Here is a 26,246-nt window from a genome sequence, read left to right as displayed (position 1 = left end):
GCCTCAGGGGCAGTGATGTGGCCTCACACATATGTGGTGCCTGCAGTTCCTGTAGCTGTTCTAAAGAGTGAGGGAGAGGTATTAACTCTGCTCTAAAGCAGTTTGGGTCCAGAATAAAGGGGTCAGTGCCTCATACCCCCTACGGGGGTGAAATCCTAAAACTGCCCAGGGAAGGCAAGGAAGCCCTTGGCAGATACCAAGATCAGTGGTATTGGAAATCACTTACCATCAGCAGCTTAATGCCCTTCGTGGGGGAAAAAAAAGAGAGAGAGAGAGAGAGAGAGAGAGAGAGAGAGCATCTCTACAAAAGAAGAACATTTCTAGCATAACTTTAAAATAAACTCAGTAAGTGCCTCCTCCTTAACCATTATGGAAAAAGTTTGGGGACCAACATACACTTAAGCTACTTAAGTTGTAGTGACTTAGGACTTAATTATCTTATAGGATAAAATAAAAACTTTAATCCTAAACATTAGCCATTGCATTAAATGGTTTAAGGGAACAACTGGCTTTGAGCTCTGCTCATCCACGCAAGGATTATACAATCTCAGTGCTCCAGCTAAATTGCTAATGTTTTATTACTACTGCACCGGTAAGCCTCTCATAGAAGATGGGTCTCTTGGATTTACAATGAAATATAACTTTTCTCTTCCGTATTATGGAAGACCTTATTCTTGAGGCAGGAGCTTAGAAAGTCTAAATTATCCACCAGAGCTTTAATTATCTGATGGCAGAAACCATGATACTCTGGTCACTACTACAATTGACAATAGAGGACCCCAACTAAAACTCTAGAAATATGAGTCCTGAATGCAGTTTTGAAGATTCACCACAGAAGAAGACAAAAACCACAACGCAGAATCAATGATTTATAAAATTATTCGGGTATCCACATTTCACAGATAAATTTCTGTTCTTCATCTATTCTTCTCACTTGGGCAGAAGATGGAAGCAGTGAGCGAATAGCAATAAGGCAGCCCATAGCTAGCTGAAGAATGACTTGAAATGAATGAAAAGAGGCAGCAGGAATATCCAAACATAACCTCAACATATTTAAATATTGCTTAAAATCTTCTGTGAGGCTTTATCAAATTAATCAAGGAATAAAGCTCATGAGAGAGTGATATTCCACATATTAAATATCTCTCTGTGTGTGCCTGTGTAATGTATATGCATATCTGCATATTTCTATATGGCACATGAATTTACTTAAGGAAAACAGCCTGGCAAATAATTTGCAACTCAAATGACATGGTTACACATAGATTATAATTTCTAAACACAATGTTAGTAAAACAAAATTTATTTGTAAAACAGGACCTGTTATATAAAATGGCACACAATCAAGTTATACAAAAATACAAAATTTCTTTCTGATTACAGTTCTAGTTGCAAATGATAATTAGAAAGCATTCCTGGTGGCTTCCAAATAGCTGAGATTGCGAGCATATGGAACAGGGAGCAGCAACAGTCCATGATGCAGGGATGTCCAAGTGAGTAGAACCTAATTTCCAAGTTCAGGACTTCCATCAGGTCACTTTGGAGGGACACCTCTTTAAATTGCTAGCTCCTGGAATGTCTTCTGTTTGGATACCCATCTTCTAGACTTTTGCCAATTCTAAATTTAGTTCCCAATGTTTGTGAAAGTCCAAAATCTGTGTGGCTATGAAACAGATGGTATTCTGAATTTTCTCACATGATTTGCTCTCTCATCTATTTGGACAATTGTTAGTTACATAATTATATTTATTCCATATCAGATGAACAAAAGAGAACAGTGATACTGTTTGGTGATACTAGATGTTAGATGTTAACTTCTGGAGAATTATTCTTTCCAAATAGCTACTCTTGCAATGTTGGTTTCCCAGATCTTGCTAAGACATGAGCTCTTAATTGTGTGTATGTGTGTGTTTTTTAAAATCCAGACTCTTATTGCAAATATTCTGAAAAATCAGAAATATTACATGAACTTTGAAAAGAAACCAAGGCATTTAGCAAATTTTAGCCTACCTAGAGTAAAGAACGCCAATACTTAAAAAAAAATACCATTTACCTTTTGCAGCAATTTAGAGGTCCAACCCTTTGAAAGGAAGCACATTAGCAAACAGCTGCTTATGAAGCCCTAGTGACATTACTTGTATGCATTTCCATAATACCGGTCTCATTCACTGTCTAGTTCTGGTACGAGGCAATGCTTTCTTTCAAAAGATTCTCCTTCCATGGAATGATAAAATGCTGAGGCTTTTTTTGTTTTTTGTACAGAGCCTGTATTTAGTGCAATAAGTTTAAAAAATTTGCTCTGAAATATTTACTTTACATTAACAAAAATAGCTTTTTTTAAAAAAATTGTAACAAAAAGGAGTTATCGCATAAACAGATCATGAATTATTCTTAGCAAATTACACTTTTTTTTTCTTAAAGCATTCACCATTACAATAAGCAGAACAATGGAATATTAGCCATTCATATCTGGTAAGCTTCAGGAATAAAAAAGCAAAAAACCCCAGACCTACCCCCAAACAAAAAGAACAGTCACACTGGAGGATCAACACATTAGCCAATTCTTCAGTTAAACATCGTAGAACTCTGGATACTCAATGAATTGCCAAGGAGAGGAGCACCTGCCAGTGTGTTTTCAGATTGTATAGCAAGCATTTGAATAAAATGGCCATTTAACCCTAAGCCACTGACGTTACTCTGAAGCAGAAGCCCAAGCACCGCAATTTTCAATGCTTTATGTTCCATGTTTCTGTCCCTTCTTTATTCCTCCCAGCATTACTTAATCTGCAAATCAATACACAGAAACTTAAAGGCTAAACTCGCTGGGTGCCCCAGCTTCCTTTCAAATCAGGCACACAAATGTGTGGAGGATGCTACTAAAGTCAAAAAGGAAAGAAAGACAAAATATAAGGAAAAAGTTTGCATACGAAAGATTATCTACCCTTTTCTTTTTTTACCTACTTTCTTTTAAAGAAGCGTTAGGGTAAACTACAAATACCTGAGGAGTTGGTTACCTTTTAATGTTAGCTGACAAATGTATGAACTATTATGAAAATTCCCATATTGGGCCCACTTGTATGTTTCTAAAAGTAAAATGACATGGCTTCTTTGATTGGGGAAAACTGATTGGAGTAATTCCTTATTTATCTGAAAGCATATGCCTAGTCTTGACTCACTAGGACTTATGCATCAGTAAAATAAGATCTTGATTTTATACACACATCAGGGAAATCACCCCTGAATAAACTTTAGACATAATTTGGTACAATAATTTTGCCTATTTTTAAATAACTAAAGTTAAAATCTCCTCTAAGTTATTAAAAATGTTAATCAGATATGAATTTTAACACTTCCATTAAGACAATTACAGTTGAAAACATTAAATGACGGAAGTTGCCTTGTAAAAGCCACCCGTATGAAAGGAGTACATGTTTGACAAAAATAAGCATAAAAAAGGTATTAAATCCCTGTTCCTTTTCTCTGATTTTGGCTGATTTATGTGTGTGTGTGTATATACATATACATATATACACACATACATATACATATATACACACACCCACACACACAAATACATAGTTATGTGTATATATTGTTTTGGAATGTCAATGGGTTTCCATAACCGTCGGCTAGGTTCAAGCAGAACTTGCTCCCGAAGCCTAGAAAACAAAGTCATACAGAGTATAATCTTAGACAATTACCATTAAAAGGAGATCATGAATGATGTTACAAATATACACATGGTCACAAACAGCAAGATGGCAAAATGGACTGAGAATCCTTCTCCCCTGAATTCCTGGAGCTGAAATTCTTACGAATGTTAAAAGTCACACTTTCTCCAGGATCATCTCTGAGATACACAGAGCATACTTCTCTAGCCCATGTTCCTACAGGGTCTAGGATTTTTCCTCCCTTTTCTCTTTAAGTTCTTTGCTATATGATAGCAAGCAGTCAGTCAGAAAATCTCTTTCCTAAACCTTTTTATCACTTTTGGTACATTTATCCAAAATCACTTTCAAAGAATCATAAAAAAAATTCATAAATCTTTAAAGTTTCCTTAACTAGTGAGCCTCTCTCAGGGAAAAGTTCGAGAACAAAACTGGAAGTTCTCATGTTTAGTTCAATGATCCCCTGTCAAAAGGAAAATATAAAACCTCATTTTACTGAACATTATTGTATAGGCTAAAAATGAAGCGTAAATTAAAAGATCCCATTGAGGAGGGAGGAAGATAGTGAATTCAAACAGCAGCAATGTTTCTAGAGCTACTGCAAAATAGGCATGATGCTCTTTTATAGAACTTTCATCTACAGCAACAATATGTAAATTATATCAAGCAAATACAAATAAGCAATCCTAAATTCTATCAATCCCCAAACTTAAGGTAGAAATTTCTCAAACAGATTTTTAGAAACACATGCAAGGGAACGGTGTTAGTAGGGGCCAACTCTAACCACGCATACTGTGGAAGAGAAATAAAGAAGGTACTGAGGTGCTGAGAAAATAAAACTACTCTGTGAGAAATATTTCACACTTGTCTTCTGGGAGCTTTTTAACCATTGAAAACATTATTCTTAGGGACCCAATGCTACAATGTCCAAAGCACCAGAACGATGCACATAGAAGATGTATTTTGGGATGCAGAAGAGGGTTTTTGCCATTAATCTGCAAGCAATGAACTGAACAACAGAAAATGAAAGCAAAAATTAAATGAAGATTTTAATGCATTGTTTGAAGTAAGGGACACTATTTCAAAACTAAAAATACTAATAGGAAAGAACTCCTTCTAAAATATTTGGCATCTGGTAGAATGCCACATAACCTGGGCAGTTCTCCCAGGATTATTGCCTATAAATTAGGAGTTTAGGTAAGGAAAGTATACTTGCATTCTGATCTACTACAATTCATCTACCATTCATTAAATAATACTATAGAAATCTGTGCCAACTCATGGCAAGATTACCTAGTCTTCAACCTCGAAATAGTTCTCCCTTTCTTTAAACGCTTATTACTGAATGATATAATGAAAGCTTCAATCACTGGAGAGACAGAAAAGGGGGGAAAGCTTGGTTTTTATTTAAAGATTTCTTGTATCTTTTTAAGTTTTGGGCTTAGAATCGATTTGCTGAACAATTAGGACTACCAAGCAGAAGAAGAAAGGAAGCCTCCCTCCTTTCTCCATGTTGCCATAGGGTTGGCAGAATCTCCACTGCTGCCCTCCTCAGCCTTTGTGAAGTAAGAGGGATACAGAAAGGTGTGGAGGGCGGGCATGGAACCTGACTGGGAAGATTGCTGGTGAGCTGCCATCTGCCCAAGCAATCCATGTCTAGGTGATACAAACTTAAAATTCAGAGCTATGTGGGTACTAGAGTGATCTGTGCTCTGGGATCTAAACATTTAAATTTGATTTTATAATTATTCATGCTATTAAGTAAGAGTAACACCAAAATAGGCACTGGAAAGGGTTATAGAAAAAAGGGTTTATATCTAAATATTTTATTGAGGCTTTAACTTAGGTTGAATATGCAATTAGTTTGCATATACATATAGCCTCCCTGCCTCCCCCCATAAATAAGCCTATTTCCTTTACTCTTAAATGAGCTTATTTTATACCATATATACACTTTTTTTTTTTTTAAGATGGAGTCTTGCTCTGTCGCCTAGGCTGGAATGCAATGGTGCAATCTTGGCTCACTGCAACCTCCGCCTCTCAGGTTCAAGCAATTCTCCTGCCTCAGCCTCCCAAGTAACTGGGATTACAGGCACTCACTGCCATGCCCAGCTAATTTTTTTTTTTTTTTTTGTATTTTAGTACAGATGGGATTTCTTTTTGTTTTTTGTTTTTTGTATTTTAGTAGAGACGGGGATTCACCGTTTTGCCCAGGGTGGTCTCAAACTCCTGAGGTCAGGCAATCCACCTACTTCAACCTCCCAAAGTGCTAGGATTACAGGCATGAGCCACCACACTCGGTCTACTTAAATGAACTTATTTTATGCCATATATTTTAAAGTTGAAAACCTATAAATCAGCAGTATCCAATCTTTTGGCTTCCCCAGGCCACCCTGGAAGAAGAATTGTCTTGGGCTGCATATAAAATACATTAAGGATAGCTGATGGGCTTAAAAAAAAGAAATGCAAAAAAAATCTCATGTTGTAATAAAGTGTATGAATTTGTGCTGAAAGCCTTCCTAAGCCATATGCGGCCCACAGGCAGCAGGTTGGACAAGTTTGCTATAAATCAAATCATTTATTAAAGTGTAAGGAAGATAGAAAGGAAAGTCCTTACCTCACACTTTTGAACATTATATGCAGTTAGAGGGCACATTGTTTAAAATTAATTATTTAAGGATGAAGACAATTACATAATATTTGAAAACAAACATGCTATTAAAAAAATACGCATTTAAATTAGGAAGTAATTAGACCAATATATGACAGAGGCATCTGTTGCTACGCTATACCCATGTGAAATATATGTGACAATACCCATGTGAAAAGCGGCTCAAGGTTCTCTTACACTCATTAAGCTGCTTTTTTCAAATAAAAGTGGAGTACAGAGATATATTTGTATATATATACATATATATAATATCAATGACCAGAAATAATTTATCTATCTCACAATTAAACGGGGAGAAGACTAGATTGTCTTACTGAGTGGGAATGTGGGTATTGATGAAAACAGCCTTGTTGCTACTGAAAAATAAAGCTTAAGAAACAAAGAAAGTACAACTAGGCAACAGAAGAAAATGTCAGCCAAGGGAAAAGGACAGCGATGTAAACAGAACAATATTTTAAAATGGGGGAGTATGAATTTTAGCAAGTTGAAAGGAATTGCTATGATCACCTTCCAAAATGATAAAAGTCAAACCGTCAGTTCAAGTGTACACCAAAATGTTCAGTCTGATGAAAGCCAAACACTGACAGTTGAAACGGAAAGAGCAATAGCAGTTTTACCTTAGGGACAAAACTATCATCCCCTACCCCCCACCGAGCACTGACGAGGATGTTGTTCCTTTCAGCTTACTTTTACAGAAGGTGGTCTCAGTTGTGACAAGAATTCTGCCATCCAAGTGATGGGTAAGCACACAAACAGAAAGAGCAGCACGTCCTGCGTGATACAGATAACAAAAGCTTCTCCTGAAGAAGTGCAGTCAGTGAAGACAGAGAGAGAGAGGAAGTGAAAGTGAAATTCTTGGAGGGCGGCCACCTCCTCATCTCCACCTACCATCGGCTTTAGCTCTCTGGCATCAGCGACGCCTCCCTTACCAGCTTCTTTCATTGCTTTCCTACTGTTTTCCACAAACTCCTGCAAAATATGGATCACAATGCGTAAATTCTTGGTTCCTTTCAGATTTGTTAGTAGATGAATTCTAAAGAACATTTACATTTTTGACTCAATCTTGGTAAATGGATGGCCTAAAAACATTGCAATAAAGAATGTTTAGTATCACACATGAGGGCTGCTAAATTTGCAGGAATGGATCCTGCAATCCGCTGATTTAAAACATCTTTCCATCCATTCATTGTGACAATCTTACTAAGGCTCCAAGAGATAATGTTAGTTCTATGTGGAAGAGAAAACACCTAACATTTTTAAGAGGCTATTTTCTCATACTCAGAATATCATTTTATTTGTTATTGTTGTTTTTTTCTATATCAAGGTTAAATGAAACAAGAAGAACATGTTACTCCATAAGCCTCCACTTTTAAATAACCATAGAAGGTAAAAGAACACACTGATATTGCTAAGCACATAATGCTTTTTTTCTTAACCAAACCACAAACAAACTATCTTTTAAAAAAGTGTCAATCTGACCATGACATTACTTCATAAAGTAGGAAGACAGGGTGTATCAACCAGAACCTATGGTTAGTAGTAGTCGAAATGGGAATGTGCCCCAAAGGGAACATTTCCATTCTGTCAACATTTACAGGGCACTTCTTCATTAAATATCCTCACCATTCCTACAGAGAAAACTGAAGGGTGGAAAATAGTATTCTTTACTCTGCTTTTGATCAGTGACTTAAAAAACAATAACACTCTTCTAAATGCTTTAATCACAAAAGAGATGCAATAATCATGATCAAATTCCATTCAGAAAATAACCAGTTAGAATTAGTTTAGACATTAAGAAAATGTCCACAATTTAGCTGATGTTGTCAGAAAAAGAGAAAATCAATGCCAAATAGGTCAGCTAAATCATTTGGCATTCTTGCTATTGAAAAAAAAAAAAAAAAATCTAGGCTGGGTGTGGTGGCTCACACCTGTAATCCCAGCATTTTGGAAGGCCAAGGCAGGCAGATCACCTGAGGACAGGAGTTCAAGACCAGCCTGGCCAACATGGTAAAACCCTATCTCTACTAAAAATGCAAAAATTAGCCAGGAGTGGTGGCACACGCATGTAATCACAGCTACTTGGGAGGCTGAGGCAGAACTGCTTGAACCTGGGAGGTAGAGGCTGCAGAGCCAAGACCATGCCACTATACTCCAGTCTGGTTGACAAAGTAAGACTCTGTCTCAAAAAAATTAAAAAAATAAAAAAAATAAAAAATCTAGCCTATTTATTAATACACTTATTTCAGATTTAACTGGATAAAATATGCTCCTGGAAAATGACTTGTTATTTCAATGTATAATGCTTAGTATTCAATATTACCCATTTTGAGATAGAAATATTTCATAGCTTAATAGCAAACTACTATTATTTAGAAAGCATCTTTACTTGGTAACATTTAACACTGATTATAATGGTACTTAAGCCATTTAATAAGGTTTTCAAATTTTTAAAGACATTTAATTGAGGTTCTAATATGAAAAATCTGCATATAATATCGTGTAAAGGTTCAGATCTTGACTAATAAATAACTATACACTCTATCAGTCATGGGTCTGTTATCCATATTCATCACAAAATGCTTTCAGTTTGGCCTACCATATTTAAGATGATGAGTTTTAATCAGGGTTGACAGCAGTAATGTTTGGGGCAATGGTGGACAGAGAAAGACAGGTAGGCACTAGGACCTGGGAAACAGGATATTTTGTCTTTGAGCCCCATTTCAGGAAAAGGCTAGAAGCTGGTTTAAAAAGTCAATTCAAATCTATCTAACTACAGAGAGAGGGGCAGCAGGAATAGGGTGAACTTAGGACTATTAACGAGTACAGCTCTAGCTAGGTGATCTGAAATGATCTTGTCCATGCCAAGAAGCCTTCCTCCCTGACTTACCCAAGATTAACCTCATTCATGAGTCAGTGCTACGGGGTTAATTCTAAATTACTCAGTTGCATATAGTGTGAATTAAACATAGATAATGTTTTACAAAATATTTTTATTGGTATTTTTATCCCTAAATTGGAAAGGGCATTTGAAGTACTTACCATCAGCACTTTATCCATATAGAATTCTCTGCCAGGGCTCCCATCATTGTATTTTGTATCAATGGCAAAACACAAGAATAATACATCCACTACCATTTCGTAAATAGACAGGAAGCAATGAGCGACTAGGAAAGCAAAGAGGCAGACGATGATCAGAGGCAGCACCCATACTGTGTAGTCCTGCTGGTAGTTGAGCAGCATAATCCCAGCTAAACCTGTGCTGCAGACTATCAGCACCTGAAGCAGAGAGAACAAAGATCACATTTAATATCCTACTGAAGAAAGCCACTCTTTTCTCATCATTTGCAGACTTCAAATTCTCTTTACTATTTATAAGTGATGGTTGCATGAGGCCATTCCATCTCAAATGAGGAAATACAATCCATATATTCCCATATACACACAGAGTCATGCATGCTTATCATATAATATACATTTTAAAATCATACGTTAAATGATTCTGGTTTAAAGATAATTAAGTTTTCTAAATGCTACGCTGCACCCTAAAACTTAACCTATTTAGAATCTGTGGCAATTTTTAAGATAAATATACACATATTTTAGAAAAAATTTACACACTCTTAGCACTAAGAAAAAAGTGATATTTCAGTGTAATAGTATGTATTTTTTTCTAAGCATTTTCACATATATGAAATAGTATTATATAAACAAATCACTATAAGCTTTTCATTAATATTTATAGAAGTATCATTATAAATGCTTCATAAATATTTACTCAGCTACATAATTTCATTTTATGAGAGATTTAAAATACATTTAACCACTCTCTTACTGTGGAGATTTACATTGTTTTCAGATATAAATAATGCTGCAACAAACATCTATAGTCTTAGAACTTTTTCTGTGTTTCATATTTTATTTCACATAGAATATGTGGTAAATTTAATATAATTTGCCATGAAGTTTATATTTGGACTCTCTGTGAAGAAAGAGGTTGCCAAAAACATCCATGCTAAAAGAATAAAAGAAATAGCCAATTTAGTTATTGTCAAGAACCACCCACTCTGATGCTTCACAATTTCACATGCAGCATTTTAAATTTTTTTGTGGTGTTTAAAATACATTTTATTACAGCTTTTCAATAACACTATAAATGGTTTATGGCAAATATTATCATCCCATTTTATAGACTGGGAAACATACTTAGAGATGCTAGCCAACCTGAGTAGAAAAAAAAGAGTAGACCCAAGGTCAAGGTCATAAGAGTAGAGAAAAGAATAGATCCTACTCAAATAATGGTCTCATGATGTCAACTCCAGTGCTCTTTCCAGATAAAAACTCAGAAATATTTGGATATTGGTACACAGCAGTAATGGATTCTACTGAATTCTAGACACACTCTTTCCCAGTCCATTATTTTGTCTTGCATAAGGCTTTAAGTAAAGGGAAAAAAGAGACCTCTAGAATCACGGCAGCCTGTTCCTGCCTAGCATTAAGCAGAGGCAGAGTGAGAATTCTTCTTTGGCATTTTCTCCAGTATTTATCAACATCAAGGCATTTCTCATTCACCATTATCTTAACTTGGAGTTAAATTGCATTAGATGATACATTGGTTAAGCTATAAATTGATCCCTCTCTCAGATGCTTTTAGTGAGCAAATCTGGGTCTGCCCACGCTTTGGAAGACTCCCCCACCATTTTTGTAGCAACTCACTTATGAATCTTCTCTTATAGTGACTTATTTTCTGGGGTTATTTCCATAGATGCTTAATTACTTCCATTTTCTTTTCTTTTTTTTGAGACAGAGTCTTGCTCTGTCACCTAGGCTAGAGAGCAGTGGCATGATCTTGGCTCACTGCAACCTCCACCTCCTGGGTTCAAGCAATTCTTCGCCTCAGTCTCCCAAGTAGCTGGAACTACAGGTGCTCGCCACCACGCCTGGCCAATTTATTTTTGTATTTTTTAGCAGAGACAGGGTTTCACCATGTTGGCCAGGCTGGTCTCTATCTCCTGACCTCAGGTGATCCGCCCGCCTCGGCCTCCCAAACTGCTGGGATTACAGGTGTGAGCCACCGCGCCCGGTCATTACTTCCATTTTCTTCCACTCTCCTAGTTTCAATTTTAGAGTGAGTTATTTCCTATACTCTCCAAATCTTGCACATTCACCTTATTGGAGGGCTGAGGTTCTTCATGCTCTCAGCATGCCATTAAAAGTTAAATCCCATTGAAATGGTAAAGTTAGTTATAGAAAGAAGATGTGGCTCAAACAAACTAGATGTTGAGACAAAAAGTTGGTGAGATGGAAGGTTAAATATTCTCATACAAGAGATAACTTCAACAATTAGTGATGTTTAGCCAAAAAAAGTAGTAGTTATTCCCAAATATAATGAAAGAGTGTTATGCACTTATTCAAGCAGATACAGTAATGGTTCTCAAACTGTAGAAAGGCTAAGAATGCAGATTCCTGGGCCCTACTCCCAGAGTCTGGTTGGTTGGATCCACAATAAAGCCCAGTAGTTTGCATTTAAAAAGTATCCCAGGTGCTGATAAAGCCTATGTCTCAAGAAGTACTGGACTATATCAGTGATCTCCATGGTGGAGTACCCACATCCTAGGGAGTATTTAACAGGATCACCTGGGACTTCTATTATATTTCTCATACATTTAGAATGTCTTCTTTAGTATGCTTTATAAGGCATATATTAGTAACAGCTATATATATATAATATACACACAACTGATAAATAAATGTAAATATATTAAACAACTGTGATCAAACTTTTTTCTTAATAGGGCGCATGACTTTAGAAGTTAAGAAATCCTAGCTGGGCATGATGGCTCACACCTACCGTCCCAGCTACTCGGGAGGCTGAGGCAGGAGGATTGCTCGAGCCCAGAACTTCAAGACCAGCCTGGGCACACAACAAGATTCCATCTCAAAAAAAGAAAAAAAAAATAGACATTCCTGTTCTAGAGGATAAATTATTGGAATACAGTAGACGAGATTCATGCTTTGGGTAGGATGTGGGAAGCAGGAAGGAAATGATACTAGTTTTGGAGTCAGAAAGATGTAGATTTGAATCACAGAATTAGTACTTAGTTTTGTAACTCTAAGCAAGCTCATTTAACCATTCTGAGCCTGTTTTTCCATCTTTAAAAGAGACATAATAATACATACATCCCACGATTGTTAAAATAAACATTCTAAAAGTATTTAATGCAATGCCTGGCAATGTTTCTCCCTCCCTCCCTTCCTTTCTTTTTTTGCCATCCTAAGTGCAACATTTATGATGCTCTTTCTCTAGAGCACCTACATTTTGAAAGATATTGTTTACCAATAAAATAGCATTTATAAGTAATAATTCATATTCTCAATTTTTATTAACCCAAGTCAAATAAATTGTCAACTAGAAGATATAATTAGTGTGAGAAAAGACATTACCAAATGGAGGTAAAATAATTTCACACAGAAGCAAATAAATTTGAGATTGAAGGGTTTCGGGATAGCTTTATTAGGACAAATATCAATACTTAAAAAATTTAAATTGGATTATAAATCTCTATTCTTACCTTTAGGACCCTATTGGCCAGTGACCATATGTTACAAGTCACTAAACTAGAAGAGCTAAGTTCCCTTACAAATCTAATTCATATTCCATAAAAACTATCAGGGTACCATAGAAATGGAACCCATAATGATGCCTTTTTTAATTCAGAGTTTTAAAATTGAATTTAAAATTTTGAGGTAATTGTGAATTCACATGCAGTTGTAAGAAATAGTAGAATGGTTCCATGTACCCTTTACCCAGTTCCCTTCAATGATAACATCTTGTAAAACTATAGCATGATATCGATGTCACAACCATGTTATTGACATTGATACTGTGAAGATGCAGAATATATCCATCATCACTGAAACCCTGCACTTTGCTATTTTATGGGTATTTCCCCTCCTCCTCAACCCGATCTCTAACCACAAATCCATTCTCCATTTCCACACTGCTGTCATTTCACTTTTTTTCTTTTTGAGAAAGAGTCTTGCTCTGTCACCCAGACTGGAATGCAGTGGTGTGATCACGGCTCAATGCAGCCTCTGCCTCCGGGCTGAAGCGATCCTCCCACCTCAGCCTCCTGAGTAGCTAGGAATACAGGTGCACCGCACCATGCCAGGAAAATTTTTGTATTTTTTTGTAGAAATGGGGTTTCGCCACATTTTTCAAGCTGGTCTTAGACTCCTGGGCTCAAGCGATCCACCCTCCTTGGCCTCCCAAAGTGCTGGGATTACAGGTGTGAGCCACAGAGCCCAGCCCTGTTGTAATTTCTATTATATAAACAGAATTAATCTTCTGGGATTAGATTTTTTCACTCAGCATAGTTTCCTCAAGATTCAGTCAAGTTGCTATGTATATAAACAATTCATTTCTGGCATCATGTTTTATAATGTTTATTATGATCTATTAGTTGAACTCCCTGATTAGAAACAAATTCTGCATGCTAGCAGCTATTTAATTGTAATGAAAAACTCTTTTCGAAAGATTTACTGTATTCTATGATCAGAACTATATTTTTAGGAAAAAAAACTAAAGAACATTGATATTAAAATGTTAGAAACCCAGAAGATTTCTCTTCCTCTTATTTTTCTCTTTTTTGAATTTCTCAATTAAAAATGTATTTATCATCTTTTATGGTTTTTGAGGTCATTTGAAATACTATAAATATTACATTATTAAAAATATACCTTTCTGGAAAACAATTTGGCAATGCACATCAAGAATCCTAATTAATTCTAATTCTAGGTTTCTGTCTTCAGGAAATAAGGATTGATGTGGGCAAGATTTATACACAAATACAAATTTTAGGTTAGTAAAAAATTGAGCACAGCTCAACTGTAAAAAACAGAAAACCTGAGGATTAAATAAATGACACAACAGTTGTATAACCAGAGTTAGAAACGTTTTAAGAAAACAAGAAATGCTCATAATGTAATACCAAGTGAAAAAAGGGATACAAAACTGCCTTTTCTACTAGGTTTCTTTTGTTTTTGTTTTTGAGACAGAGTCTCGCTTTGTCATCCAGGCTGCAGTGTAGTTGCACTATCTCAGCTCACTGTAACCTCCGCCTCTCAGATTCAACTAATTCTCATGCCTCAGCTTCTGAGTAGCTGGGATTACAGGCATGTACCACTACGCCTGGCTAATTTTTATACTTTTAGTAGAGACAGGGTTTCCCCATGTTGGCCAGGTTGGTCTCGAACTCCTGACCTCAAGTGATCCACCCATCTTAGCCTCCCATAGTGTTGGGATTATAGGCATGAGCCACCGTGCCTGGCCCTCTACTAGATTTTAAATTCTATGTATTGATCAGTATATAACCAGAACCTATAATAGTCCTTTCCACATTACTAGTAGGCACTCTATAAAGATATGAATAAAAGGATATGATAAACAAAGAAAAAGTTTTGACAGGTCACTAGGCTGCTAAAAAAAGTCAACTTTAGAACATTGTGTTTTATCATCTTTATATTTTTTTCTCTTTTTTTTTTAGACAGAGTCTTGCTCTATCGCCCAGGCTGGAGTGTAGTGGTGCGATCTCGGCTCACTGCAACCTCTGCCTCCTGGGTTCAAATGATTCTCCACCTCAGCCTCCCAAGTAGCTGGGACTACGGGTGCTCGCCACCACACCCGGCTAATTTTTTTTTCGTATTTTTTTAGTAGATATGGGGTTTCGCCACATCATTGACCAGGCTGGTCTCGAACTCCTGACCTCAGGTGATCTGCCCACCTCAGCCTCCCAAAGTGCTGGGATTATAGGCGTGAGCCACCGTGCCCAACCCATCTTTTTATTTTTCATTAAAAAAATAATGCGCACTCAATATAGAGAATATTATCTTACTACAATAAAGTGGGGTAGGGGTTTGGAATTATCTATATTTTCAATATCCAAAAGCAATCATTGTTAACATCTTGAGATATTCATTTCCATTCTTTTTCTTATAAACATTGTTAAACACTACTAAAGCCTAGTAGTTTTACTCAGCTTTTTCATTTATTACATTATATGCATTTCTTCATATTGTAAACTCTTAATAAAAAACAGGGCTTAGTAGGTGAGCTCAGAATTACTGAGTCAAAAGGCTTTAAAAAAAATTTTTAAAAGGCCCAAGGACAAATTTAACATCAGCTGAGGCAATTATAGCACACAGTGATTAGTAACTTAGAAGTCAGACAGACCTGAGCTTGAATGCCACATTCTAGTTCTCTAAATCTGGCCAATTTAATTTGTTCTCTAAACTTTATTTTAGAGTAGAGGAAACCAAAGATAATACTAGTAGCTCACCTTACAGGGGAGGACCAAATGTAACACTTAACAAAAGCCCTTCCCTCAGTGCCTGGTACCCAAAGTGTCTTAATCAGAGTTTACTAAAATCATCATCATTAAATATTACCACTTAGTATCTCCCTTACTCCTCTAAATGGCTTCTTATTTCCCTTTGTAAAAAGCGTTGTGGGCAATGGCTCATGCCTGTAATCCCAGCACTTCGGGAGGCTGAGGTGGGCAGATCACCTGAGGTCGGGAGTTCGAGACCAGCCTGACCAACATGGAGAAACCCCGTCTCTACTAAAAATACAAAAATTAGATGGGCATGGTGGGGCATGCTTGTAGTCCCAGCTACTCGGGAGGTTGAAGCAGGAGAATCACTTGAACCCAGGACGTGGAGGTTGTGGTGAGCCAAGATTGTGCCACTGCACTCCAGCCTGCACAACAAGAGTGAAACTCTGTCTGGAAAAAAAAAACAAAAGCGGTGTGTGTAGTGTGTGTGTGGTATACATATATATACTTTTATCCTAAGTTGCTTCTAATCTTTCTTAGCTGTAGGGATAAATTATAAATATGTAAACAAAAATGAAAGATGGTGAAGCCTTTCTGAATCAGCTGTAGAGAACCGACCCACTTCATCACACACAATGCTATACTTCTCCATGCCAAACACATTTTCTTTACAAAAACATTTAAAAAATACAGTTGGCTAGAGCCACCTAAGGGTTCAATAGTAAGAAAATGTTTACAAATAGTATTTGGTGGATATTTACCTGGTAATAATGAATAATTGTGAAGATTATCAAAACAAGATGGAAAATGTATATGGTGTAATGTAAAGATAAATCGGGAGGACCAACAGGTACGTATGCTATGATTTTTATACTACAGAAATACAAGTCGATGAAAAAACATGGGAAGAATTATATAGAAATGATGTTATTTAGTTATAGTGGTGGTAGTATAAGTCTTTCTCTTTCCTCAATTCAAAAATTTTCTGTATATTTTGTGGTTTAAAACTCAGATACAATGAAATCTAATTATAATGTTATTGAATATTTTGCAGTATTTTAATAGTATAGAATAACTTGCCTCTTCTTCGACATTTCTAAGGAAAGTATAAGTCTTATTCTCTAACAGCTCTATTTTAAAGGGGCTTATACATAATACTATAGTAATAATGACAACACCTAACATTCACTGAGAACTTAAAATGTGTCAAGCACTCTCCTAGATACCCTACATGTATTAACAATGCATTAACCTCATGACCCTAGGAGTTTGACACTATTATATTCCAATTTTACAGATGAGCAAACTGAGGCACAGAGTGATTATCTAACCTGCCCAGGTCACACAACTACCAGTGATAGTGTCAGAACTGAAATCGAGGCAGTCAGGCTCCAGTTGCAGTACCACTAACCAGGAGGAAGACTTTTTCCTAATTCTTTACAGTTCAAAACACAAAAAGAGGGCTGGGTGCAGTGGCTCACGCCTGTAATCCCAGCACTTTGGGAGGCCAAGGCGGGCGGATCACCTGAGGTCAGGAGCTCGAGACCAGCCTGGCCGACATGTGGAAACCCTCTCTCTACCAATAATACAAAAATTAGCCGGGTGTGGTGGCGCACGCCTGTAATCCCAGCTACTCGGGAGGCTAAAGCAGGAGAATTGCTTGAACCCAGGAGGCAGAGGTTGCAGTGAGCCAAGATAGCACCATTGTACTCCAGCCTGGGCGACAGAGTGAAACTCCGTCTCAAACAAACAAACAAACAAACAACAACAAAAAACAACACAGAAGGAGAAACATAGGCACATGACTTAGCCTCTCCATGCCTCAGTTTCCCTCTCTGTAAAATGAGGATAATAACAGAACTTACCTTAAAAATTTATTGTGGGGATTAAATGAACACAATATATGTCAAGTACTTATAACAATGCTGGACACATAGTAAGGGCTTCCTAAGTACTTTCTTTTAGTTTTTTGGTGGCCTGGATATTTTTAAAATAAAAGAGCAAATATATATATGCAAAACTTTACTGTAAGTTGCAGAAAAAAATACTTGGTCTTACCTTGCCTAGGAATAACATAAAATCTCCCACTGTGTTGATGGTAGCCACTCGCAAAGCATTCTCCACCAGAATGACAAAGGCATCCTTTGCTGAGGTGCAGAAGTTGGTGCTGTTGATAGCTGTGGCTGTGTATGCATTCTGGACAAAAGCAAAAACAACATTTTCATCAACAACTGAAACTTCCTTTGTTAAGATATAAACTGAGTATAGCTAAAACACAGCTTTTAAAAATATTTCAGTCAAACACATGGCACCCTTTAATGAGGTAAGATTGAGACTAAGTACAAGAAAATATAAGATTTAAAGCCTCATATGGTAAAAATAACTTTCCATTTGGCTTAGTTTTGGTCCTTTAAAAACACTGTTATTTATTAAAACATACACAAACCTTTCTAACATCCATTAACTTCTTCCCTGTCTTAGTAAATCAAACATAATTTAATCTTTCCTAGATGACTCAGGGTCGTGACTGTGAACATCAGCAGTGCACTGTAATCATTTAGGTGATGCTTTAAAAGCTGAAGAGGTAGGTGCGGGCATCAGATTGCTGTGGTGTTCTATCTGGACTATCTACTATCTCCTCCTTGGTGGCTTTCTTCTATGCTCTCACTTCTCACAGCTCTTGTAGTACATAGCTCTTTGATGGCTGGCATTTTATACCCCTCCTCCTCCTGGGAGCAGAATCCTAAATCTTTTTGGAGAAAACAGCCTTACCCCATTCCCTGTTTCAGTCCCAGTGAGACTGTCACTACCTCAGGCTCTGGGGATGGGTCTTGACTGACATAAGCCAATTAGCATACTATACCTACTGGCCACAATGATTGGTTCAGAATTGGTAAATAAACCAATCAGAGCCAATGAAAGCAAAAGTGATATTCCCTGGGGCTTCTGGGAAAAAGAGGCTTTCTTTCTCTTCCATAGGTTCTCTTGAAGGTGTGAGGGTATGAATGGCTATAGCTGTTTGGCTAACATAATGAGAAGAGCTGCTGAAGGTCACAGTGTAAAACTGAGGGTGAGGCCAACACCATGAAGTCAGAGCAGGGAGAACCAGGTACTTCACCTTGGTGACAATTGCGACATTGGGAACTTGCCAGATTTCTGAACTTTTCTGTTATAGAAGCTAATAAATTGCTAAGAATCCCAGCTCTTCCCTGCTCCACATTCCCCTCCCTCTCCCTTGTTCAGGTCAGATTGAGCTGAGCTTTCTGTTCCTTAAAATACTGAGTTCTAGCTGATACGCTTTCATTCAATTATACCTGCTTCTGCTGCCCCATGTGCTCTTTGACCTACTAGTCACAGACTGATTTTTTTTTCCATTCTTTTTTATGTTACATTCTAGAACAGCATTGATGTTTTCTGGGAAGTGTGAAAAAGTATTATAACATCAAATATGTTTGAGTCTTAGGAAGGAAAAGTATATGAACTTTGTGACTAAAACTTTTGGTCCTGAGGAATTTTGGGTTTAGTGCTGACTTAAATTGTCACTGGGTCCCAAATGTTGGGATTGCTGGGAAACTGTGGGAGATAAAGGGCTTGCTTTATACTGTGTTGTCTATAAAGCTTTAACCACTGAGCCCAGGAGAGATGGTCTACAATTTATGAATATTCTAATTATAAGCTTGTTAATTATTAGGAGTCTGTAATGAAGATGAGGTTTGAATTATCAAAAATTTAACTTGCCATTATATGATTAAATTCATTGACTAAAAATGCAGAACATTTCAGAGCCAAAGAGAGTATTTTACTGAGCAGGTCACTACCTGTGGTTCCTAAGCTTTTTTCAGTAATGGGGCAGTAGGAAATAAATTATGGTGCTCTTTAAGAAACACATTATGAGGATGGGCATGGTGGCTCATGCTTGTAATCCCAGCATTTTGGGAGGTCGAGGCGGGTGGATTACCTGAGGTCAGGAGTTCGAGACCAGTCTGGCCAACATGGTGAAACCCCGTCTATACTAAAAATACAAAAAAGTTAGCCAGGCGTGGTGGGGTGCGCCTGTAATCCCAACTGCTTGAGAGGCTGAGGCAGGGGAATTGCTTGAACCAGGGAGGTGGAGGTTGCAGTTAGCCGAGATTGCACCACTGCACTCCAGTCTGGGCGACAGAGTAAGACTCCATCTCCAAAAAAAGAAAAACAAAACAGAAGTACAGTATGATTTTGGTATATAGAATTCCATCATACAAATTGTGGAAGTTTATTATCAGAATATATTACTATAAGTCTTTTTATCTCAAAAACTAAAATACAGAACATCTTGAAGAAATCATACTAAGTGTTCATTAGCATCTACCTGCTTGTTGCTCCCTTATATTGTCATCTGTCAGTGATTCTTATCAGATAAAAGACAGCAGGCACCACAGAGTTAACTACCTAACTGCAGTGGTCCACGTGTTTTTTTTTCCATCTTCTACAAAAGCTTCTTTTGAAATACTCTGCCAAAGAAGTAAAAATAAACTATACTTTTGATCTTGTGTAACATTAACCTTGCTGAAAAACGATGAAGAAGAACTGCCCCAGCCAGTTCTATTCTGAAAGAACACAGATTGGTTCCCAGTTCGCACCAGTTCCCTAAGTACTCACAAAAACACCCAGTTAACGATTTATTCTATAGAAGAGGTAGTGAACCTATCACCTGTAGGCCATATCTGGCCTGCCAATTACTTTTTTTTTTTTTTTTTTTTTTTTTGAGACGGAGTCTCGCTGTGTCACCCAGGCTGGAGTGCAGTGGCGCGATCTCGGCTCACTGCAAGCTCCGCCTCCCAGGTTTACGCCATTCTCCCGCCTCAGCCTCCGAGTAGCTGGGACTACAGGCGCCCGCCACCTCGGCCGGCTAGTTTTTTGTATTTTTAGTAGAGACGGGGTTTCACCATGTTAGCCAGGATGGTCTCCATCTCCTGACTTCGTGATCCACCCGCCTCGGCCTCCCAAAGTACTGGGATTACAGGCTTGAGCCACCGCGCCCGGCCGCCAATTACTTTTGTAAATAAAGTTTTTTACTTTATTTACAGCTGTGCTCATTGTTTACCTATTGTCTATGGCTGCTTTCATGCTACAGTGATGGAATTGTGCAGTCATGAAAGATCCTGTATGGCCCATAAAGCCAAAACTATTTACTCTTTGGTCCCTCACAGAGAAAGCTTGCTGACCTCCTGTTCTAGAGTACTGCCAAGGATTAATATCAATCTCATCTACTCCCTCATCTACTGTATGTGGAACCCACCCTCTTATTGGAAATACAAACCACATTTACTCATTTCAAGTTTTAGTAACTTCCTCCACAACTTTCAATCTTTCAGCATCTCTCACTGTAATTCTTCAGTTCAACAATTTAATTGACAAAGGTCTTCAGTGATCTGGAGTATGACTCCCTTGAAGAGAAATACCTTATTTCCCACATTCTAAGATATAATCAAGAGACTAATGAGCCAGTTATTCATAACAAGTTTTTAGGAGAAAATATCCTACCATATCAAATATACGTATTGATTATGAGATGCATCCTGATGCTAAGTAGCTTCACAATGTCTAGAATCAAGGAAATTGGACAACCCATTTAAATCAACTAGGTACTAGCTTATGGTCACTCCCACCCTCAATGGGAACAACTCACTCTTAACTATAGTGTTCTACCCTTTCCAGTTCACCATGAATTTCTTTGAGACAGAAGCAAGAGAGGACCCACATGTCTCCAGTCTCTCTCCTCTGTTATCATCAGACCAGCTGACATGAGGAGAATGCCCAACACTTCCAAACTAAACTATAAAAACTTTTTTGTTTCCCTCATTAATTTTTAGAAGCTTCATTTCATTTGTGAATTATTATTATTCCTCTTTTGCTTCTCTCTTATCACCCCACCCTGCGCCATTCCATCTGCTTTTAGGGCAGAAGTCTATCTGTTTGTAGATAAATAAGCAGCAATAATTTATTTTCTCCACCCCTCTGAGAAATTTCTGTGCAGGTCGAACATAGTCACAGAAATTTAGCCTTTTTGGCAATATTTCTATGGATCTATGCAATTCCTTTGTATTCAACCCAACTGAAAAAAAGTAGGTGGCTATTTTGCAAGCTCTTTCACTCCCTCCCAAGGTAGGAAGATGAACTGGATACACAAAGGTCAAGATGACTTCTTCAGGAAGAAAAATGTGCTGCAAATCATAGCAGGCCAATGAAAATTCCCTCCTTTTCTATACTTCCTAGTCTAAAAGAATTCATGCTTAAGGTTCTTAGGAATTTTGGAGTCCTTTGTGGCTTTCCCTGATAACTATTCCCTGAACTTTCTTCAGACTTCTTGGTTAAGATTTTTAGAGTCCACCCACCTTCTTCTCAGACAGCCTTCCTTATCTGGAGTTAAACTGCCCACAGACAGACATCACTGATTAACATTTAGCCCACGCTCAACATTTGCTTGGGTAGGACACAAGCTTGAGGATATTCAACCCCCAGGAGCAAGATGAAGGATGACCACCATCCGGAAATCTTTTTAAAGGATGCCTGTTAGCCCACGCAATCCCTGGTTGTAATTCTGTGTGACGGAATATAGTTAAAAAGTACTGATCATGTGAAAGAAAATATGTTAGGGCAGAGGGTCACATGCATGTAACAGGCCTGTGTGGCCATCTGTCCCAGAATACAATTTCTTCATTTTCACATCTTCTTTCCTTTCTCTAGTGAAGGACCCAGAAATTCTCTTAAAGTTTAAAATATTTACATAATGACTCACTTAATAGGGGCAAGCTAGACAGCAATGCTAAGGGAATATAGGGTATGTGCAGTTCTGTGTGGATCCTTATAAATTAAATAAATGAAAGGGTAATGACAATTATTCCTTTCTTATTTAAGGCACAGGGGAGAAAGGGAATGCTATGGTCTGAATGTTTGTGTCTTCTCCAAGTTCATATGTTGAAACATAGTCAGCAAGGTAATGGTATTAGTAGGTAGGGTCTTTGGGAGGTGATTAGGTCATGAGGGGTCTACTCTCATGAATGGGATTAGTACCCTTGTTAAAAAAATTACCCCAAAGAGCTATTTTGTCTCTTCCACCATGTGAAGTCACAGTAAGAAAGCGCCATCTCTGAACCAGGAAACAGGCCCACACAAGCCACGGATTTTGCTGGTGCCTTGATCTTGGATTTCCCAGCCTCTAGAACTATGGGGATAGTTCTCATAAACTACATAACTATGAAAAATAAATTTCTGTTGTTTAGAAGCCACCTAGCATATGGTATTTTGTTATAGAAGCCTGAACAGATTAAGACAGGCACAAAGTCAAACTCATACTGTATGCCTTATCCAATTTTGTTCTAAATTCTTAGACTTTTTCAAAGTCATAAAAATTACAAGTATGTTGCAAATCTTAATTTCAACAGGCTTTCTTTCTTTCTTTCTCTTTTCTTGACAGAGTCTCGCTCTGTTGCCCAGGTTGGAATGCAATGGCTCAATCTCGGCTCACTACAACCTCGGCCTCCCAGGTTCAAGCAATTCTCCTGCCTCAGCCTCCGGAGTAGCTGGGACTACAGGCATGAGCCACCACATCTGGCTAATTTTTGTATTTTCGTTAGAGATGGGGTTTCACCATGTTGGCCAGGATGGTCTCGAACTCCTGACCTCAAATGATCCACCTGCCTCGGCCTCCCAAAGTGTTGGGATTACAGGTATGAGCCACCGTGCCTGACCTCAATAGATTTTCTTTAAAAACATCAGTGTCTTAGTTTACAGAATGAATCACTAAAATTTGAGATGTCTGCATATTTTCTATAATAAACCATATTTTTGTTTGTTTATGCCACTCAGAAATGTATATATATTTATATATATTTATATAAATGTATATAAATAGATGAGAAAATAATGCTAGCCTTAAAGAGTTGTGTTGACCACATTTCAAACGTGGCCATTTCCTATGAGCCCAGGAGACATGAAGCACTGCGGGTGATCAGTCCCCACATTGTAGCACTTTGTATTCCCAAACAGAACTACAAAGTATGAGTTCAGAATAACTCTCCCTAAGCCTTTGCTCACATGTTTGATTTACTACTATTTTAATGTTCCACTTAAAACTTCAAACATCATGCCTACAAAATGCTGACCAAAATGGACAAAATGTGTACAAAAAAGATCAACATCTCACGGTTGTTGGTACTAAATCACTGACTAATGTTTAGCTTGGGATATGCTCAAAACCTTTGATTTTTGTAACCTTTTAATCGACTATCTTGATATCATATGATGTGTTTTCTTCCTTCAGTATAACTGCACATCTCCTTTTCAAGATTTTTATAGTTTTGTATCACCCTGTTAGTCTTTTTGAGTCCAAATATTCACTAATATAATTAATAGTTCATTCAGAAAACACTAAAAGACCACCTATTGTATATTGGGCACTGTGCTAGCTTCTGAGGAGACCAAGAAAAAGAAGATCTTTACTTTAAAGGAGCTAGAAATGTAAAGGTAAAGTTAATAGATAACTTCGATATAGTGTTGTTAGTATTTGAATATTAAGGTATGACCTAGTGTTAGAAGCTCAGCAGAGGGGCTGGTGTGGTGAAGGATGGCTTCTTGGAGTGACGCTCAGGCAGAATCATTAAGATTCAGTAGGAACTACTCAGGTGTTGGAAGTCATCCCAGGCACACTTGGAAAACTGCAAAAGCAAAAGGTGCCTGGGGGACGGCAGTGGGATTGAGACTAGAGATCTGGGCTTAGCATACCTCTCCAAGGATAAGCTACTTAGTGATGGGTATAAAAATGCAATTATGATCATCTTTAGTGTATCCAGCAACTTTCTGATAAAGATGATTTGGCCTCAAACCAATTTTAAAGAACCCAATTTTTCAGGCTGTTATGGCCGTTACTAATTATTTTAAGAATGAGCTTCCAAACACTTATACATCCATAGGGAATATTATGACCTATAAGAATGTATTTTGCTAATGAAACATCATACCTACTTTCTCATAGTAACCACAGAGCCCAGTAAAGCAAAGTCCGGGCATGCTCAATACCATGACCATAGAACTATCAACCTGTGACTAGCCTGAAGTGAATGGAAAGTGCAATGCTACTCTTTAATCACTTAGCGGCAAATGGTGAGAAAGTCAATTTTACCTCTGGCCTATTAGATGAGGGCATTAATACATTAGAATTGACTTTTGGGGAATGGAAAAGTAACTTAAAAAAATAAAGAAAAGAAGGAAGGAATGCCCCACAGAGACTCCTAGATCCTCAGATATTAGATAGATAGAGGACTAACCCATTCCCCTAAGCCCTTTTATCCTATAAATATCAATTCTTCCATTCAAGCTTATAAGTAGTACTTCCTTTGATAATATTTCCCAGGCCAATATCATAGTGTTTAGCAGTTGGGGACCCCCCCCTAAAAAAAAGTATCAGCATAGAGAGCACACTAGTTTGAATGATAGTAGCTAGTTACAGAGAGGGATAAAGCGTCACAACAGCTTTACACTGAAGTTTTCAAACAACATTTTTAAAAATGAAAGGATAATAATAGCCACAGTAGTCAGATTCTTAGGGAAAACTTAAAAAATGAAGGAATGTGAATTAAGGGATAAGAGATAAATGCTTTCCCTGAAAAACAAATCCTAGTGATGTTTCATCTATTTATTAAAATAAAAATAATAACCTATGTAACAAACCTGTTCATGTATCCCTAAACCTAAAATAATAGTTGGAAAAAATTAAAATAATAATGAGCCTTGGCAAGCATATACATTAATTTAAAAAATAAGAATATGATTGAAATAGACATACTTTATCAAGGTACAATGTACAATACCACAAGAAAAACATAACATCTTTCAATTAAGTTTATTTTAGCTTAGGAGAAGAAACAATGAACCTATCTTTGAAAGTAAATATTAGATTTATTTTTAAAATATTTTACCTGATTTAAATAATTTAGGCACTTTTCAAGACACCAAAGGCAACAAATGCAAGATTTCAGCACACATCGTGCACAAGCATTTTCCTGGATAGGGGAAAAATTGAAATAATCAAAAAACCAAAGAATCAAACTGTCATATAGAAGACTTCAAACATTAGAAAAATAAATAAAAATTTTAAAATCACAATTTATGCTTCAAAGCCTCCATACTTGTCTACTTCCTCCTTAAAACATAATGACTGAATTATTTTTAATAAGTTAAATTCAATGTTTATTTAGTCTCTATTGCATATAAGATACAACGAAGTTTGTAACACCTGCACGGTACTTACGATCTAGTAGGAGAAAAAAATACTAAATACAAAAAAGTTACAATCGGAATGTAGTATAGACACTAAGTGTTGTAAGAGTGGAGAACAAAGAGACAGCATCATTTGGGAGATGGCAGGAATCAGGAAAGGTTTCTACAAAGGGGTAGAATTTGAGCTAAACTATGTTGAAATGCATGTTATTCCCACAGTCAAGGATAGGGAAGAAGTTCTAATAAGGAAGATATGTGAGTTAACAGAGAGGAAGAGCAGCACAGGAAACTTTTAGTAACTAGTGATTGGATGAATTTTGC

At 37.2% G+C, this 26,246-nt stretch overlaps 1 protein-coding gene across 5 annotated transcripts in view; it reads right to left on the bottom strand.

Annotated features, from left to right (window-relative positions):
- LOC105481019 (solute carrier family 44 member 1) overlaps window positions 1–26,246 on the bottom strand; it is a 243,524-nt gene that overhangs the window by 46,912 nt on the left and 170,366 nt on the right. For 2 of the 5 annotated variants that reach the window (XM_071078099.1, XM_071078100.1), the window contains 5 exons: window positions 25,625–25,708; window positions 17,727–17,864; window positions 9,379–9,615; window positions 7,228–7,308; window positions 1,286–3,659 (listed from right to left, as the gene is read on the bottom strand). In XM_071078099.1, the coding sequence (XP_070934200.1) occupies window positions 3,636–3,659; window positions 7,228–7,308; window positions 9,379–9,615; window positions 17,727–17,864; window positions 25,625–25,708 (564 nt within the window). In that variant the 3' untranslated portion in view covers window positions 1,286–3,635. Of the gene's footprint in view, window positions 1–1,285; window positions 3,660–7,017; window positions 7,309–9,378; window positions 9,616–17,726; window positions 17,865–25,624; window positions 25,709–26,246 lie in introns of those variants that run through there. The other 3 variants (XM_071078098.1, XM_011740264.3, XM_024792628.2) reach the window with 2 other exon arrangements.

Source organism: Macaca nemestrina, chromosome 14 (genome assembly GCF_043159975.1).
Source record: "Macaca nemestrina isolate mMacNem1 chromosome 14, mMacNem.hap1, whole genome shotgun sequence".
NCBI classification, from domain to species: domain Eukaryota; kingdom Metazoa; phylum Chordata; class Mammalia; order Primates; family Cercopithecidae; genus Macaca; species Macaca nemestrina.
This window is presented reverse-complemented; position numbering and strand designations above follow the sequence as displayed.